This window comes from Rattus norvegicus, chromosome 9 (assembly GCF_036323735.1).
Source record: "Rattus norvegicus strain BN/NHsdMcwi chromosome 9, GRCr8, whole genome shotgun sequence".
In the NCBI taxonomy this organism is placed as follows: domain Eukaryota; kingdom Metazoa; phylum Chordata; class Mammalia; order Rodentia; family Muridae; genus Rattus; species Rattus norvegicus.
Window position 1 is genome coordinate 98,140,662 of NC_086027.1, and position 18,699 is coordinate 98,159,360.

An 18,699-nucleotide genomic window follows, 5' to 3' on the forward strand; every position below is an offset into this window, starting at 1 on the left:
ATGAGGTGTACTTACACATATGCAGGCAAAACATTCATAAACATAGATCTTAAAGAAACAAAACAACCACCACCCACCCCAGACACACACACACACAAACACACACACACAAACACACACACATACAAACACACACACACAAACACACACACATACAAACACACACACACAAACACACACACATACAAACACACACACACACACACACACACACACACACACACACACACACATACCCTACTAGAGGCCTGGGATTATCACCCACTGGAAGAGTGTCTAGCTTGCAGGAAGCCCTGGTCCTGGGTTCTATCTCTAACACCACATGCATGCATGTGGTGGTGCATGCCTCCTGTATACAACTGTGGCTGACTTATTCTCTATCATGTAATGCCTAACAGCTATGGTGGAGTGCATTCCGCCCAGCCTAAGGTCCTTACCATTTGGCCCTGTGTGAAAGAGCCTGCCATTTCTAGCTTTCAGCAACCTGCCTTGTTATTTTCTTTAGTATAAGTTCTTCAAATGGTGTCCTTCAGGTAAAGAGGGTCCACGTTGAAATTCTGCATGTCAGCTAAGCCCATGACCCTTTAAAAAATGCCAGGCTGACAAATTCTCCCAGCCACAGTGTTTGGGAGTGACATTTTCCTAAAAACAGCAAGCTGGTTTTCTAACTTAAAATTTTTATTTATTGTATGGATAAAGAGACACAGCAGAACTGTTTTATATTGGAAACTATTTTTGTTAAAAACGTTGTTTGTATTTTTGATGTCTTTTCTACTAAGTTGTTCAGAAGATCCATTATTTTCTAAGAATTCTTTAAATGTGAACAAACTGCTCATCCGAGATGCGGCAAGTATTTTCCTTACTTTTCTCATGACTCCAACTTCACTTATGGAGGTTTCTTTTTAACTGCTTGAGTTTTATGTAGACATTTATACCAGTCTCTTTTCTTTATGACTTCTGCCTGTGGTAACATGCTTCCAAAGTTATCCCTCACCCTTCTGATTATTAAATATTCTAGCAATTTCTTTTGTCCATTTGTAGTCTAATACTTTTACATGTAAATATTCAATGCAAAAGGAATCTATTTTGTAAGTTAATGGAGGCTAAGGATCTACTGAGTTCTGCCAAGCAGTGAGCAGGCCTGGCTGTCCCTTTACCTGCTGGTCCATTCACCCTTCTTTGAAAGAATCTATTGGGATGACTGACTTCTAATTTGTATCTGAATTGGCTTCTGAACACATTATTCTAATGTCGGCCTCTGTGGTTTGAATTGAAGAGCCACAGTTTATTAACCATGAGTTTGCCCAAGTTGTCTGATCTTCCTGGGTTAATTTGCATGTGTTTTGCAAAGCATGTTTAATTTGCATTTGTTTTGCATATCAGCTGGCACTCCCCCCCCCCCCCCCCCCCCCCCCCGCTGGGGACCGAACTCTGGACCTTGCGCTTCCTAGGCAAGCGCTCTACCATTGAGCCAAATCTCCAACCCCGCACTGGACACTTTCTTAAGTGCCACTGTTGCTGCTGTCCTCTGCCTATTCTTTCTGTAATTCTATGGTGTCCCCCCCCCCCCATTATGGATTCTTTTATTAGACCTTTTCAGATATTTCCACGTGTTCTTCCATAAAAAATATGTTTGTCAATACAAAAGTTATTTCAGTTTTGACCAAAATTGCATTAAAGGTGGGGACTAATGGACAAAGTATAATTCTATTTTATTGAATCTTCAGGGAAATGATCCATCAATCTCTTTGTTTAACTAAGGCTTCTCTTGCCTCCCCAGGAAAGGTTTATCCATGTAATTCTGGACAACTGTGTGTCTTGTCAGTGTGATTTCATGTCAATATTACAGCATCTTCTAGGAGGATAATCCATAATATGAAATAATAAAATGTCTCTTAAAGCATTTATGAATGTCTGTTTTAAAATCTTACTGTAATTGCTAGAGTTGCCACGGGTGTACTAATAGATCAGAGAAAAGACACTTTAGAGCTAGGAAGAGCAGTTTTGAGATTCAGAAGGACAGAACAGAGCAGCCTGAGTTGTGGGGGACTGGAGGAGGCAGCCTGGGTTGTGGAGGACATGAGGGGGAAGCCTGAGACGTGGGGAGACATGAGGGGAAGCCTGAGGTGTGGGGAGATATGAGGGAGTAGCTGGGGGAGTGAACAGCTGGAGTCAGTGGCCTGATGATGAGGAGGGAGGAGAGATGGGGAGGTATCAGGAACCAGAACTCAGATGGCTTGGGACAGATATGGTGTTCTAACCATATGTCATCACAGCTTTTTCAAAGACTGGACATGGGAAGGAGTGAATTGACTGAGGAACAAAGCAGAAGGAGTACGTGAAATGATGTTCACCCTGGGGTGTTGTGAGCGATCCTAAGAAGACGGTGGTGGAGGTGTAACACACTGAGTTCACTCACATTCAAGTCTAAGGAAATACCCCACAGTGTGACTGCTTTCTACTTCTCCCATGTTTGTTTACCTGCTCTGGGGTCTTGTTGGAAAAGATGACAGCTGAGCCCCCTTCTTCCTCATTAGGGTATTCTGGGAATGTGCCCGTCAGATTCCTGCAGAGAGAAAGAGTGTGAGCAGGGAGAGAAGTGAGATGAGTCTTTAGGTAATGCTGTACTTGTCAACACATGTGAGTTTACATCAATTAAATGATGGATCTTCCGGGTGAGGCTCCCCGTCCCCAAGGCTGGGCAGCACCTCTAAGCTGCAGAGGATGGGTGACAAGCCGCCTCAGGTTTCCTGCCTCTGGGGACATGTTAGTTTGAGGTGGACATTCTCTCTCTCTCTCTCTCTCTCTCTCTCTCTCTCTCTCTCTTCTCTCTCTCTCTCCCTCCCTCCCTCCCTCCCTCCCTCCCTCTTTCTCTCTTAGATAGATTCTATTTTTCTTCCTCTGTCTCCACCCCCTTTAATATCAAGATGCTTTGTGGTCTAGTTTCAACAGAGACAGAAACACAAATCATTTCTTCCTGTTTAAAACTTAGAGTAAACACAGGACTTTGAAGCTAAACAGAAGGGTGGAGTCGTACAAACGGCACGCCCAGCAAGCGTCTGGAACACTTACATATATGTGTTTGGTTTTAGAAAGTTTGGGGCCCCATGTTTGATAGAATCCAACAAGTATTTCTCTCTGCAGCCACATACTTTCTCCACAAAGAAAGCAGGCTGTGGAATTTAGTGTGGAGAATTACCAAAGGGGAGGGGGTGTGGTCATTCTTTAAAAAGAGAAACTGAGTTTGGCGTAAGTGTTACACTTACTCCATTTGTGAGGAAAAATAGACTAGCTGCTGAATTAAGAACCGTTCATTCCCAGAAGTAGGGAACCCAAGTCTTGGAAGAGGTTTAATTATTTCTCAAGTTCTTGCCTCAAGTTATTCTTCACACTTAACAATTTTTGAGGACCTCTAAGGCATGTGAGCTACACTACTGATATTTAGCCTATTAGTCATCAAAACTCAGAAAATTCTAAAATATGTATTTTCTAGTTCACTTAAAAATAACACGCCCATTATCAGAGGAGGGAAGTAATCACCAACTTTACCCAACTTTGAATGCTTTGATATACAATAACCACAGGCCTTGTAAGACATGCCTATATCTGCAATAGTGGTATAAATAGCATGGGGCAACCTACCGATTCTCACTGAATTTAAGTCCTGCTTCACAAGATGAAACTCAAACCTGGCACCATCTCTTAGGCCAAGAACCTATGGCTAGACAGGTCATAGGCCCCAGGAAAGAACTTCTGCTAGTATTCTGCTAAATGAAGATGGTATTAAGCCAACTCCTAATGACTTATCCTACGGATTAGTACATCTCTCAACTTTTGTCAGAGAAGCTTCCATTTGAAGTAGATGGTGATGGTGCTGGCTAGTTTTCTGTCAACTTGACACAACTTAAGAGTCTGAGAAATGGGAACACTCATTGAGAAAATGCCTCCATAAGACCAGGCTGTGGGCAGACCTGTAGGGCATTTTCTTAATTAGCTATTGGTTAAGGAGGGCCAAGCCTGAGTTATATATAAAAATGCTGACCAAGCCATGCTGATCATCAAGCCAGTAAGCAGCACCTTCCCATGGCCTCTGCATCAGCTCCCGCCTCTAGGTTCTGGTCTACTTGACTTCCTTCAATGATAGACTATGGTGGGAAACATACACCATCTGAACCCCTTCTCCCCAACGTGCTTTTGTGTTGTTTCACCATGGCAACAGTAACCTTGACAAGGGCAATGACTGACATAGAAAGACCCATAACTATAAAGAGAATAAGAACCTGCAGATTTCTCAGCCCTAATTGGGACATGTAAGTCACAGTCCTACCTCCCAAGGCTCAGGAATCACTATGAAAGGGAGGGACTGAGAGAGGGTAAGACCCACACAGTGGAGGACTACAAGGAGACAGTGCCTTCTGCAAGGCGAGAATGTACGGGCAGCACAGAGGGCCTTGAGGAAAAAGGAGAAACCAAAGTCAAGTAAAAGCAAACAAACAAGAGCCAAGCAATTGTATGTTGGCATACATGTATATGTGTGTGTTTGTATATATTTTTATGAACAATAAACACAGTATCTAAGGTCCTAAACTTTTCAAGTCTGTTAGAATCTGGTTTAATTAGAGCTTCCTGGATGTTCCGCTCTGCCTCCGTGCTCTGATGCGTTGCGATATGCTGTGCTAGCTGAGAGTTCAGGAAGGAGATCTGGCCTCACACACACCTGTAAGTGTGAAAGGAAGGAGTGTGCTGAAGGTGGTCCAGGTGGCTTTGGGCATCCCGCTGTGACTTTGCCCTGCAGCTGAATGAGAGCAGTTTCCTGTGGCTGCTTACTTGGATCATCCCCTCTGTCAGTCACTGAAGCACTGGCCTGGTGGGCCTATCAGGGGGGCCGGGGATGCTACGCCTCGCTCATTTAGATGATGGTACACTTGGTTCTTCAAGGCATCTCATCCCGTGGTGAGACAGTCAATATGAATGCCAACTTGACAATCTAGAACCTCCTAAGAGACAAAACTGTGGGCTGCCTTTGAGAGTTCCTAGGCCAGCTTAACTGAGGTGGGAAGAGCTACCTAAATGTCACCAGCACCATCCCAGCCTGGATAAGAAGAGGGAAAGTAACGGCACCTGGGAGTCAGAGGCAGGTAGGTCTCTGTGAGTTCTAGGTCAGCCTTGTCTAGATGGTAAGACCTTGCTTCACAGCAAGAGACATACGGAGGGAGCAAGTTGTATTTATTTATTGAGAAACACACATGTGTGCACACAGACACAGACACTCAGACACAGGCAAGCCATATACATCACCACCACTGCCACCACTTAATGAAAGAGGAGGACATGGATTTACAAGAGAGTAAGGAGGGTATATAGGAAGGCTTGAGGGAGGAAAGGAAAGGGAGAAATGATATAACCTTGAGAAATAAAGGAGAGAGAGAGAGAGAGAGAGAGAGAAAGAGGGAGAGAGAGAAAGAGGGAGAGAGAGAAAGAGGGAGAGAGAGAAAGAGAGAGAGAAAGAGAGAGAGAAAGAGGGAGAGAGAAAGAGAGAGAGAGAGAGAGAGAGAGAGAGAGAGAGAGAGAGAGAGAGGCTGAGCACTGAATTCGTTTTTCTGTGTCTGCGACCAGCTGCCTCACCCTCCTGCCTCCATTACTTCTCTGCCACCTTAGATTGAGGCCTCAAACTGTGAGCCAAAAGAAGCCCTTTCTTCAACAAGTTGCTTTTGTCTGGTCTTTCGTCACAATGGTAGAAGCAGCAAGAAAAGTAACCAATCCCTATGTGAAGCTATGCTCACCAGTACTAATGACATCACTCATTGACATTGGGAAGCCTGAGCCCTAGGAGCACTCTCAGCCACAGGGCGAGGGTCCCCAGATTCCCTTCTTAATCCTGTCACACAACAGTTGCATTTGGTCTGGAGGTTGCAACGGTCTACCTATCCTTGCCCACACACAACACTTCTGAAGGTGACGTCGTCAGACAATTCTCTCCTTGTATGGTCAAACTTAGATTTTAACTGTTTTAGGGCTCACAACAGATATAGTGGCTCTGTATATTGGTTTTCATTGCATGTAGTGTGTGTGTGTGTGTGTGTGTGTGTGTGTGTGTGTGTGTGTGTGCATATGCTATGTGAGGGCGTCTTAGAAGCCAGAGATGTTAGGTCTCAAGTAGCTGGAGTTACAGGAGGTTGGTGCTGGGAATAAAACTTAGGTCCTTTGGAAGAGCAACGCATGCTTTTAACTTTAATGGCTGAGCCACCTCTCCAGCCTTGTGACTTACTTAAAAACAAAACCAAAACCAAAAAACCAAACCCAAATGCATGTGATTCCATTTTGCATGTTACCTCTTAATTTTAGGATGCACCAGTTTTCGTAGTAAGAGTTAATATTAAACTCCTTAGTATTTTTTTGTAAAATAATATTGAATCTATTCATCTAAATGATTACACTTTACTTCTTGTAATTTAGGTTGTGTGGCCCTGAGCATTTTAGGATCGGCTCCAGTGGGTGTGAGGGCGGCAGGGTAGTGGTGCTGATAGTCTTGCAAGAGGGAATGGCAAATGCTATTTAGGTTCCCATGGTAATTTTGGCATTAAACAGCTGGGTTGACAGCTGTGACTGCAGGTGATGCCCCCTGGAGCCTCTCAGGAGGAACTGAAGACCCCAAATTATATAGTGTCAGGACCCCAAATTATACAGTGTCAGCCCCAAGATGCTTTTGATTAACAGTGGAAAACAAAGTCTCTGTCTTGGGAAATCCTGTGCCTCTGGCTCCCATCTCCCATGGCACCCCCTCCCCCACAGTCCTGGATCCTGTGGTTGGTGGAAGCTGCCTTCTTCTGGACACCTGGACACATGCTGTCACACTTCCCATTGAACCAGGAGTCCATAGGTCAGTACCCATGATGCTTGGCTGTGCTTTGGAGTAAAGCACCGAGTGTGGGGACCTTTTAATGATGGGCGCTTGTGTCTTTACATGCTCATACAGCCAGGTACCCATCCACCATGGAGCCAACACCTCCCTGTCACCTCCTTCAGACACACTTCTGTTCCTGAGGGCTTAGCTTTGCTCTTTGGGCTTGACTTTAGGAGGGTTCTGTCTCCGTTCAGTCTTCCATTTTTCCTTTACTCTCCTCCCTTTCTCCCCTCCTCCCCTCCTCATCTGCCACCCTGTGAATCTTGCAGTCCTCCTTTGGCATGCTATGCTCACTTTCCCTAGCTCTCACCTCTTGAACTCAGCTGGGAGAACAGTCCACAGCCATGGACAATCCATTAAGACAGTTCTCACAGGTGTGGAGTGTTGAACTGTGGCCCTGACCCCACAGAGGCACACGTTGACGTGCTAACCTCAGCACCTCAGGGTGCGGCCTTGTTGGAAAGGGGATCCTTGCAGCTGTGCTTGGTTAAGACCAGGCTCCACCTCACAGTCCCCAGAAAGAGCCAACCTGCTGACACTCTGGGCTTCCTGCCCAGAACCCAGAGGATGCGTTCCTGCTGCTAGGCCACCCAGACTCAGGACCATAATTGTGGCTGCTGGGGCCCAGCATCGTAGTACACAACTTCTGGTCTAGTGCGGGTCTGCTGCCTTCTAAAGGGGATTTTGTCTTGATGCTGTCTGTGTCTTAGGGTTTTTATTACTGTGATTCAACACCATCATTATAAGCAATTTGGGCAGGAAAGGGTTTATTTTAGTGGTAGTTCCTTACCACAGTTATCTCTGAGGTAAGCAAGGGCAGGAACTTAAGCGAGACAGGAACCTAGAGGCGGGAGCTGATGCAGAGGCCGTGGAGGGATGCTGCTTACTCGCTTGCTCCTCATAGCTTGCTCAGTCTGCTTTCTTACAGCACCAAGGACCTCGGCCCAGGGATGGCCCCACTCAGTGACCTGGGACCTCACACATCAGTAATCAATCATCAGCCAAGAAAATGCACCACAGGCCAATCTGGTGGAGTATTTTCTAAGGTGAAGCTCCCTTCTTTCCAAGTGACTCTGGCTTGGGTCAAGTTGACATAAAACCAGGCAGCACGTGCTGTGTCGTTGTTGGAAGGCACAGCATTGTCTCTGGGAAGATTCTCCTGCCTCAGTTTCCAGGGTTCTGTATCTCCTGCTTTCTTCCCCTCTTGCTAAGCACCTTCTCTCTTCCACAGAAACAGCTGGTCACACAGAGCACAGGCATAGCTCCTGTTCCCCTTCTTGGTGGGAATGCTCTGTGGGTTCTCTTTTCTCATGCAGATCCTCTTACTCCTGGGTGCTTTTCCATCCCCTCCAGGTGAATCTGAAGGGCTGGGGTTCAGTTGTAGGGATCCTCATTCTGTGTTTGTCCACCCTCACACCCTGTTGTCTCTCCCTGTCTCACAGCTTGACTCAGCACCTGTGGCCTCAGCTCGCTAACACTGACTCCACTCCTCACCTCTCTCTGCCTCTCACCTCTCCCTGGCATGGACCCAGATCCAGTTGTCCAACCCAAAACCCAGAAGCACACAAGTTCTGAGATTAAGTGTCCGCCACTCAAGCCCTCTCGTGGCTGTGACACCCAAACTCTTTCTTTTCCTATTACAGAGACTCTGTTCTGGTCACTCCAAGGGGTGCTCCAGGGAGACCTGGCTGGAGCCATTCTCAACTTTCTCTTTTCCATCCTAGAATGTCTTGAGAGAGATTGGTAAACATCACTGCATTAGGCCCAGGACACTGCCACCAAGTAAGTACTCGCTCACACCATGAACTGGTCTTTAATGTTCTGTGGCCCTACCCCAGGTGGCAGGTAAGAGACCCTTTTAAAACATGAGTCATGCTATGTCATTTATTTGCTCAAAGGTCACCGGTTCTTTCAAAACAAAACTTTCCCTACAGCATAGGGTTAAGCCTTGTTCCAGCTCACTTGGGATAATGGATACTAGGGATCCTTTCCTACTTAAGCTGAACTGGTTTGGGCCTTAAGTTACAGGGCTTCTCCGATGACCCTGGCCCCATGGGATGCTGTACCCAGCCTCCACTACCCTGACCCCTGTACCTTTCCCTACAGGTCTAGCTCTGGCCACTCTGGCTCCCATTCTCTCAGTTGGAAAAATGCACCAAGTGGCCAATTCCTCCCTCATTTTGAATCTGTTTGGATGTCATGGTGTCAGCTCCTGCCAACTACATTGTATGACACAACCTGACCAAATACAATATTTCTCTCTCATTTTACAACAACAACAACAACAACAACAACAACAACAACAACAACAACGACAACAACGCTGTTAGAGGCACACACCTGTGGCATGAACATGGGAGAACAGCAAGTTACTTTGGGGATGATAGCCTAGGTCTCTCTCTGCAATCTGGCGAATAGTTTAATGGAGGGACGAATCTTTTCTATTTAAAATGGAATTTGAGGCATAATTTTCTGCACAGTTCTGAGAGGTTCAATATGCTGAGATTGTGCGTAATTGTTAAAATTACAGCTTTCCCTCAACTATGATTTCAAAGCCTTGATTATCTTTAATCTTTCACTGTCTTGCTGACATATAGCTGGTAGCATGCTATGGGGCTAATCTAGAGTCCTGCCTCCTCCCTGTCTCCCTGCCCACTCCCGTTCACCCTCAACTTGCTGCAGCAGACAACTCAAGTGAACAGTGGAACCACGGGGGGGGGGGTACAATCAATGCCACCTCCATGGGGCCTCCACTTCACCCTTGTCTATAGGACAAAATAGGGGCGGGGAGAGGGAATGGGAGGCAGGAGGAAGAAGGGAGGAGGAAGGGGAGGGGGGAAGAGAGGAGGGAGGCAGTTGTCAAGGAACAGAAAGCTTAAAAAATGGATGCTGTGTTGGTAAAGCAAGTCTTCAGAAGTTATAACCTATTTGTCAACGTTTGTCAACCTACAAGCAAACACGGGCATATGTTAGAGGGATGGTGTTTTCTTTTTTTTTTTTTTTTTTTTTTTTTTTGGTTCTTTTTTTCGGAGCTGGGGACCGAACCCAGGGCCTTGCGCTTCCTAGGTAAGCGCTCTAACCACTGAGCTAAATCCCCAGGCCTGGGATGGTGTTTTCTAAAGCAGCCTTTTCAACTCTGAGGGGGTATTTATTGCCTATGCATGTTTGCATGTGTGTCTGTGTGTACTCGTGCATATGGAGGTCAGAGGACAACCTTCGGTGTTGTAATAGGGTCTCCCATTGGCCTGGAGCTCACCAGGTAGGCTGTCTGTGAGCCCTGGAGATCTGTCTCTCTTAGGATGTTTGTTACTATTCGGATGCCAGCCCTGCTCATTCTCTGCACAAGCTGGGAACCCCCTTCTGCTTGGAGAAAACTCTGTCCTAACATGTCATCTCTCCTCCTTTCACTGTTCCCAACAACCTACCCAAGAGTGCCAGCCCAGGGGCTCAGTTTTTGACCATGTATGGACACAATCCCAGCTCCTAGCTGGCACATCACCATTCCTTGCCCAGGCTCTGTGAAACCCTCTTGCTTTAGCCTGGATATGTGACTTCACTGCCCTTCACCACAGTGACTTCATGGTGAGATCTGTGAATCCACCCCAAGCGGCCTAACAAACCTGCCTTTATCTACTTTGACTCTGGTCTAATCTGGATTATATTTGCATCACCAAAGGAAAGAAAATGCCTATTAGTTACATGGATGGGTTCTGGTGGTCGAATTCCAGTTCCTGAGCTTGCAAGGGGGTAGACTGATATTTAAATTCTACCAAGACAAATGTTAATTTCCGAAAAGATTTTTCTGGGTTTCCAGAAATGTATTGGGAAAATGAAAACATGGCATTTTAGAGATCGTTTGATATTTCAAAGAGGATGAATGCCACCTCCTCATCTCTGGGTCCAAGTCACCTCTGGAATGCTGGAAAAGGTAACCCAGAAAGCCAGAGCATCCATTCCTGGGGCAGCCAGACTCGAGCTTTCTATGCTGTGGGGCTCTGAAGCTCCGCTGGGGTGGGACCAAGCTAGACAGTAAGTAGCTCTTGGTCTTTCTTTTTCTTCTTCTAGGACCAATCACAGGGCTTGACCTGGGATGCTCTAACACCAACTCCAAGTGGACTCCTCCTCCACTGTGACAGTGGCCTTGGGACCCAGCTCTCACCCTCCTGCTCGGAGCCTGCCTCAATTCAGACAAGAACCCCTGGCCAGACACCATGGAGCCCAGTTCTGCTTCCCACTCCTGCTAGGACCAGCAGGCCTGTTGGTGTCTCTCCCTCCACAGGGGATTTCATACCATGGATATTTGTGTAGCATTTATCTGGCTTTTCAGAGACTCATATAGTAAATGGTTTTGCTCTGTCTTTCTGTGCATTAAAGACCACAGCCCTATACTGCTCAGCTCCAAGGCAGAGGCTACCCTGGGGGCTCTGAACTCCTATGGGGAGGCAGCAGCCAGCCTGTCCTGTCCTGCCCTGTCCAGACCCACTCAGCCCTTCTCAGCCACCTCAGATTACAGTCTGTGGACATCTCTGCTAACCACGGCAGCCTGTTCTGCAACACCAGAGGCTTTATGCAAGACATACTTCCCAGGGGTTAAGCTCTCATGGTTTTAAGTGGAGAGAACAGAGCCGTGTTGTACAGTCGTCACACAGTGGGTGTTTGCAGGATGCTGGAATTGCACCTGAAACTCATCAGTTCCTGCTTTGACCATACAGCTCTTAGTGGGAAAGCCCTGGCTTTGGGGGCAGTCACCATAGCTCTGCTTTTGCTTAAGAGCAAAGGGGACAGCAGGAGATCTCATGTCTTCAGGTGATGTCCTGAGGGTGGGCTGGAGCAAGGCGGGTGAGCGCTAATCCACTTCAGTATTTCTTCCTTCAACACAGAAAGTAGGGATGACGTGCCAATGCACTAACCCGCAGAGCAAAACATTTATAATCAAAGTAACTGTTGGACTCGGCTGGTTTCTCTCCAGTCTTAGAGCCTTATTACTGAGCAGACCTCATAATTTTTTACAGTGGGTTTTTCCAATTTTATTTTAAAATATTTACGCTTTTGTGGCGTCTCTTCCAGGACATTAAATCCACTGTTTCTGTTACCAGTCAGCTCTAACAATGTAGTTACTGTAGCAGTGTTTTTTCTGCTCTGGCTTCCTTTTAAAAGTGCATTTATCAGGAATTACTTGTTCCATCCGTGTCTGTCAGCTCCAGGGCCGCCCTCTCAGTCCACTGATCTACATGGATGCTCTCTTATTAGCACCAAGCAGGTCTATTTCTCTTCATAATGCACTTCAGAATCCGTGGTCGTTTGTTCTTCCCCGTTGCTCTTAGTTTCGGATTTTAATCCTAATGATTTTAATAATCATATTTCACATTCAACAAATAATCCTGTTGGGGTTTTTAATTGAAACTGTGCTGTGCCTATAAATCTCCGGGGGCCAACTCACCATCTTTCCATCTAGGCAGGAGCAGAGCCCGTCTCGCCATCTCTCCCCGTGACTCTTGTGTCTGATCATCGCGGCGGATGGCCCTTGTTTCACACAGCTCTCCTGCTCCTCATGCATACACTGCCCATCAATATTTAACAGTACAGCTGCCCGCTTTCTGTCAGACATTTATTCTTGTCCTTTCCCCTTTTCGTGAGCCTGGTTATCAACACTCAGGCATATCGCGGTGCCAGTTATGCATAGGTGGGGGCAGAGGTTGTGGCCCCTGCCTGTGAAGTGTATCTCCATTGTGGATTGAGCATCTTTGACTCCTTCACCCACCCTGCATCTGCTCATTAACGGTATGCTCGCCGAGTATGCGTGGCGTGCCAGACAGTGTCTGTGGCACTGGGGAAAATCAGCAGGTAGACGATATAATAGTCTCTCTGTGCATGGCTTATGTCTTGTCACGCCTAAACTAAATGTTGTTGCCATTTGTGTCCTTTTCTTCCGTGTTTTAGGTTTTCAGGTAAGAAGGAGACGTTTAACATGACTGGAAGCTTCCTCTGCACACGTGGAAACAATCATGTGGCTCCAGGGATGATGATAATTAACCTCCAACTTCCCTGCCGTGTCGCTAACTGTATTTGTAAGGACAAATGCTAACATTCGAGTTGCGCATCTCTTGGAAAGCCCGAAGTGCTTTTGAAGTAACTAAATGATTCTTGAAATTCTGAATGTACCAAGGAGGAGGGAGTGAGCAGTCAACACACAACAGGATGCACGGCTACCACAGAAGTCCATTCAGTCCTGCGCACTGAGAAACCAGCAGCATGAGTCCAGCCCACTCCCTGCCCTTCAACATTGCCTTCAGAATGAAAAGCAAAACACTAGGGACAATTCTGAGAGCAGAAAAGGGTGGGCAGGCTCTCCTGAGCCAATGTTCCCTCAAAGGAGGTGGAAACCACATAGCCTTTGACAAAGGGGTGTCCCTGGGCACCTGAGGATGCAGTCTGACAAAAGCCCAGCATGTCATACCTGCCTCCAGGGGCTTCTACAGGACTGTTATGGCTGTGCATGTGCATGTGTGTGTATGTGTGTATGTGCATGTGAACATGTGTGTATGTGCACGCATGTGCATGTGTGTATGTTTGCATGTATGTCAGCAGATGTATGCATGGGTTTGTGTGTATGTTTGTGTGTGTTTGAGGGTGTGTGTATGTGTGTGTGTGTGTGTGTATGAGTATGTGTATTGGAGATTGAACCCAGGGCCATGGCATACATTTCTACGACTGAGTTACATTTTCAACCTTAGTGTTTTGTTGTTGTTGTTTTAAAATTTGAGACCAAGTCTTGCTAAATTGCCCAGGTTGGTCTTGAACTCACTCTGTGGCCCAGATAGGTCTTGAATTTCAAATCATCTGGTTTCAGCCCCTGGAGTAGCTGAGATTACACATCTGGCCACCAGATCTGTCTCTGCTTTAGGATTTTAAAGGACAGATATAGTGCCAGGTGTGGTGACACACTTAACACAGCACCAAGGAAACCGAGGCAGGCAAGCACACTGCTCCCGTGGATGCCAAGAAAGTGAACTTAGCATAGTCTCACACCAATCAAGGGGCAGTTGGGAGATGAGGTGTATGATAAACAGGAATTGACTGGAAATGACAAAAGCTGTGTGACAGCTGCCACTGGCTACTCCTGTGATGGAGGGAAAAGTAGGAAGCCACCTTGGAGTGGCCTGTGGGATGGCTCAGCAGGTCACTCCTCCCACTGCAGCCCTGCAGCCAAACCTGGTAGTCTCAGTTCAATCCCTGGAACCCATGGGAAGGTGGAGGGAGAGAACCGAGTCCACAACGCTGTCCCCTGACTTCTGTCCATGTGCTGTAGCATGTGCACACACAAACAGTAATGTAAATTAAATGGAGAGATCTACATGGCTGGGGAGATGGTTCAGCAGTTAATAATACCCATTGCTCTTCCCGAGGTCCTGAGTTCAATTCCCAGCAACAACCATCTGTGATGAGATCTGGTTCCCTCTTCTGGTGTGTCTGAAGACAGCTACAGTGTAATTATATATAATAAATAAATCTTTAAAGCAAAACAAAACAAAGTCTCCACTTGGCTTTGGGAATTTCCATTTTTGCAAAACTTTAGGTTCGTTGTTTTAAAATAGAGCCTTGTTCGTTTGACTTCTGGAAACTCTGCAATTTACATGTGACAAGTGACGGAGCTGATGTTAACTTCTTATAAAATTTATTCATCGACTAAGGTTGTCTTTCTCACTAAAATCATGATGGACATTGAGTGCTGTTTTCCCGTTCTTTTATCTGAAGCGAGTGGAAGGGAAGCACTCTGGCCTCGTATTTTTCTGTTAACAAATGGGAGGTGTGGTACTTGGTAAAAGTTGGGGCCTATTAAAAATTTATGGATATTGTCAAAAATTCTCATACAAATGTGCAAATGGCCGGTCTGGAGTTCACAGTGATTTAGAAAGCAGAACTCCTCAAATGATAAATTTCCCCCTGAGGCCCGACACCAAGCTTCGACGGGTCTCCCCGTCCCAGACGCACAGGACAGAGATTTATCTGCGTTTCACCAAGTATGAAAAATATATGGATGGAGGGGTTTCCGGCCGATCCCCCCCAGTCATCCAGCCACCTCCATTAATGTCAGCAGTCTCATAAATTTCTCCCGAGTTCTAAAGTAAGCAGCTTGTGCCACTGCACAGAAGCCTCCAAAGGTGTCACTTGTTGCCTATAAATTCACAGGCACTCAATAAAGGCAATGGCTGACACATGGACTTGATTACGTGGCCTCCTTGGGACACCAAGTGGACCTGTGCTTAGAGGACACCACGTAAGCCCTGTGCACCCAGCCTCTTGATCCCATAGTGCTGGATAGGAGAATCAATCTATTCACAGACACCTTGCTTATTAGTGGATGTTACTATAGTAGCGGTCAGGATCAAGGCTTCCTTCTTGGTCCAAGAATATCATCTTGAATTCTGCTCCTGTTTGAATGTGACAAGCCTCCCCCAAAACCCATAGAGACAGCTTGCTCCTCCCTTTACAATTTAATTAAAAGAAACAACACATTAGGGGTTACTTGGTTTGCTCCTCTGTTGGGAAAGTGACAAGCAGGTCTTATTTCTGTTTTCCTATCCCAAATGCCATTTACATGGGAGAATTAATACTCAGGACAGAGCTGACCCTGCCAGGATGAAAGCAAAGGTCTTTCTTCACTGTCTCCCATCCCCTTCAAGACATGGCTTGAAGCCCAGCCAGCGTCCTCCATGTCCCTTCCTCATCAGAAGGAGCTTTGTCTGTCCTGTCCTTTTCCAATCCCCTCTCCTTGTTTGATCAAGTGACAAGCGCATGCCACTATATTTATAAAAGATGAAGGTGTGTGGCTATTTCTGTCCAAGCAGGGTTTACACAAAGCCATTGAGAGCGGGGATGAAGGGCTTCTGTCTGTTCTGAACTGGAAGACCCTGAGTGTGAAAATCTGTTGTGTTCTGTCCCCACAGTGACCAGTCCTCCCCGCAACCCCCAGGAGGTGGTCCCACGACATCCCACTTCCTGCAGGAGAAATACTTGGATCTGAGGTCTCCCACATCTAAGACTAAGGCAAGTCTGTGCAGTTCTTCAGTGGCACTTGGCCACACTCTGTAAACAGGAGATGTGCTAAGGGCAGTGGTAAGTAGGACTGGTGGCCAGCATGCTTCTTAGAAGCCACTACCAGGGCTTGCAGTCTGAGGGATACACAAAGAATGAAAAGGGCCCATGGTTTTTTTTTTTCTGGACCCGTTTATGGGTCTAGACAAAGGGAATTAGCATACTGCATTTGCTGAAAGCCTAGTGCCTATCTTTCATTGAGCCTTAGAACCTGGATCCAAGACTACAAGTGCTGGGTGCTCTCGGTTTGATTTGCTGTGACGTGCCACATCAAAACTTGTGGTTTCCCATGGGCTATACACCTGTCCCCAAGGCCTCAGTGAATAGTGCCTGAACCTTGAGTTCTTACCCGCCCTTCTCATGTCCCCTGTTGAACCTCATATATTTTCCATGGAAGCAATGGCCAAGAGGAAGATATTTTGGCTTCTTACTCGAATAACCCACATGTGTTTGCCTCTCCTCTGCTGACTGCAGCTGCTTTTGAGAATTCACTGAATATGTAATTACACAAAGAATCCACAATAATGAGCCCTAGACTCGTCTCTCCATGTGTGACCATCCCCCTGTCTTCCTCAGACTTCAGACATTTTGAATGTACCTCAGGATCCCTGTGGAAAATATAAAAAACATGAAGGAAAAAAATTTAATATAGCTGGGATCCCAGCCATCCAGGGGGTATCTGACAGGAGCAGGCTGGTGACTTCTTTTCATGTCACTGAAAGTTCTCAGAAGGAAGCTCTGCCCTTTCCCTGGAGACCACTCTGGATCTACACAGTGTCCACATTTCTAGAGGTCTCTGCCCTGTATCTTTGTTCTCCATGTGCAAGTCACTAGGTAGACTTCGAGCCAAGCTGCCTAACTTCCACAGCCCACAGTGTCTCATGGGGCAAGCCACAACCAGCTTCCTCAAATCCCAGGATTTTCCTCCTTCTCTCCCCACCCCCACCCCTTTCCTTCTCAGTGGCTCACTCTTTCTCATTTTAAGTACACTGCATGAAGATTTGAAGCTGCTGAGGGAAGAGGAGGAGTTAGGAGTGAGGAAAGACTTGGGCTCCCAGGTGACGCCCAGTGAGACCTATGGCTGTGGGCACAGTTGTGCCTTGAACACCAACTGTTCCCCACAGGCATATATGTTTGGATGCTGTTGCTCTCTCTGGTGCTGTTTCAGAAGGTTTTAAGAGCTTTAAAAGGTGGTGCATCATGGGAGGAAGTAGTCACCGAGAATGAGCTCCAAGGTCTGAGAGCCTGGCCCCACTTTTTGTCTGTTCTTTACTTCCTGACTGCAAACTCTCTTACTCCCCCCTCCCATGTCTTCACTACCACGAGTGACTTTCTCCTCAAATTGAAAGTCAGAATAAGCCCTTCCTCCTTTAGGTTGCTTCTTGCAGCCATCAAATTTCTGTTCCCAGCCTGACCATTGCAGGGCCAAAGCATGGAGACTTTGCATTGACAGAGTTCCCAATGCATGATGGGAGGGGATAGGACAGGGGCCTGCCTGCACTCAAGGTCTCCCTGACTTAAAAATACCAAAGCTTAATGCACAAAGCTGTGATGGAGTGGGGGAAGGGAACAGACTTAATGTCATTTAAACTATAATTTTGAAAACACAAAACCCCACAAATGACTGAAACCCCCTCCAGAAAGAATGCACATATGCAGGTGGTCCCAGACAAGCTGCTCTCCTGCCCCGAGGCCTGGGCACATTCCACACTTGCTGTTTTGTGACAGGAACTCTTTTATGACCTCTCTCCCATCTACATCTACCCCTCCCTCTCAGACCTTCCTCTCTGTGCTGCCCCACCAGCCGATCTATCCTTTGTAGGTTGGTAGTCAGTGCTGTGACTAAAGAGGCCACAAAATGTGTCTATGGCTGTGGATGTCAGAGTGCTAGACCCAGGGATGAAACATGGGGTGCCAAGGATACAATAAACATTCTGAACTATAAGTTGTGTGTCTGAGGGGGTGCCACAAGTCCACACTATTCTGATGGTGTCATATTTATTAACCTATCTATCCTGTTCATGAAGTAGGCATTAAGACTGTCCCCACCACCAACATACATTTAGTTGAGGGAGCAAATACAGAGAGAGCATGTATGGCCCAAGATCACAAAGACTTAAAGTGGTAGAGTGGAGAATTGAACCCATGCAGCCTCTACTCTAGGGTCTCCACTCCCAGATTAGTTTGAAAGCTTGTGTTATATGCAGCATTCACGGTGCATTTCCCTGTTGCATATACAGGACACATCATTGCATCAGAACATAAACAGCCAGGGTTGGTGGTTACGTCTCCAGCCACATGGCCACACTGCTGAGGTCCAGCTTACTCCCTAGAGTGATTTCATTTGACCTTCACAGTGACCATTGTCTCTACTGGAGAAACAGCATAAGCCCACATACAACTCACAGCACTCTTTGGGTTTGAACATGAAATGACACGTGTAGACTCCATAGATTCATGTGTTTGAATACTTGGTCCCCAGCTGGTGACACTAAAAGTAGTGGAACCTTTAGGATACTGAACTTCAGTGGATGTAGTGCAATGCTCAGGGTGGGCCTCAAGGGTTCTAAGTCCTGCTGCATTTCACTTTTGCTTCCTGCTTCCTGACTGTAGGTGCCGTGTCTAGCCATATCCAAGGCTCTACCACCATGTCTTCCCTGTCACAACCGATGTGTCCCCTCAAACTGTGAGCCACAGGG

General features: G+C 46.6%; 1 protein-coding gene and 1 long non-coding RNA gene across 3 annotated transcripts in view; one reads left to right on the forward strand and one right to left on the reverse strand.

The window, feature by feature from the left end:
* The window catches only part of LOC102554789 (uncharacterized), a 111,512-nt gene extending 97,080 nt beyond the window's left edge, over positions 1-14,432 (forward strand). The window contains exon 7 of the long non-coding RNA XR_010054860.1: positions 10,970-14,432. This is a non-coding gene — a long non-coding RNA (uncharacterized LOC102554789). The remainder of the gene's footprint in view (positions 1-10,969) is intronic.
* Positions 1-18,699, reverse strand: part of Iqca1 (IQ motif containing with AAA domain 1) — a 115,845-nt gene that overhangs the window by 66,273 nt on the left and 30,873 nt on the right. For both annotated transcript variants that reach the window (XM_017596905.3, XM_039084725.2), the window contains exon 7: positions 2,482-2,566. In XM_017596905.3, coding sequence (XP_017452394.2) covers positions 2,482-2,566 — 85 coding nt within the window. The remainder of the gene's footprint in view (positions 1-2,481; positions 2,567-18,699) is intronic.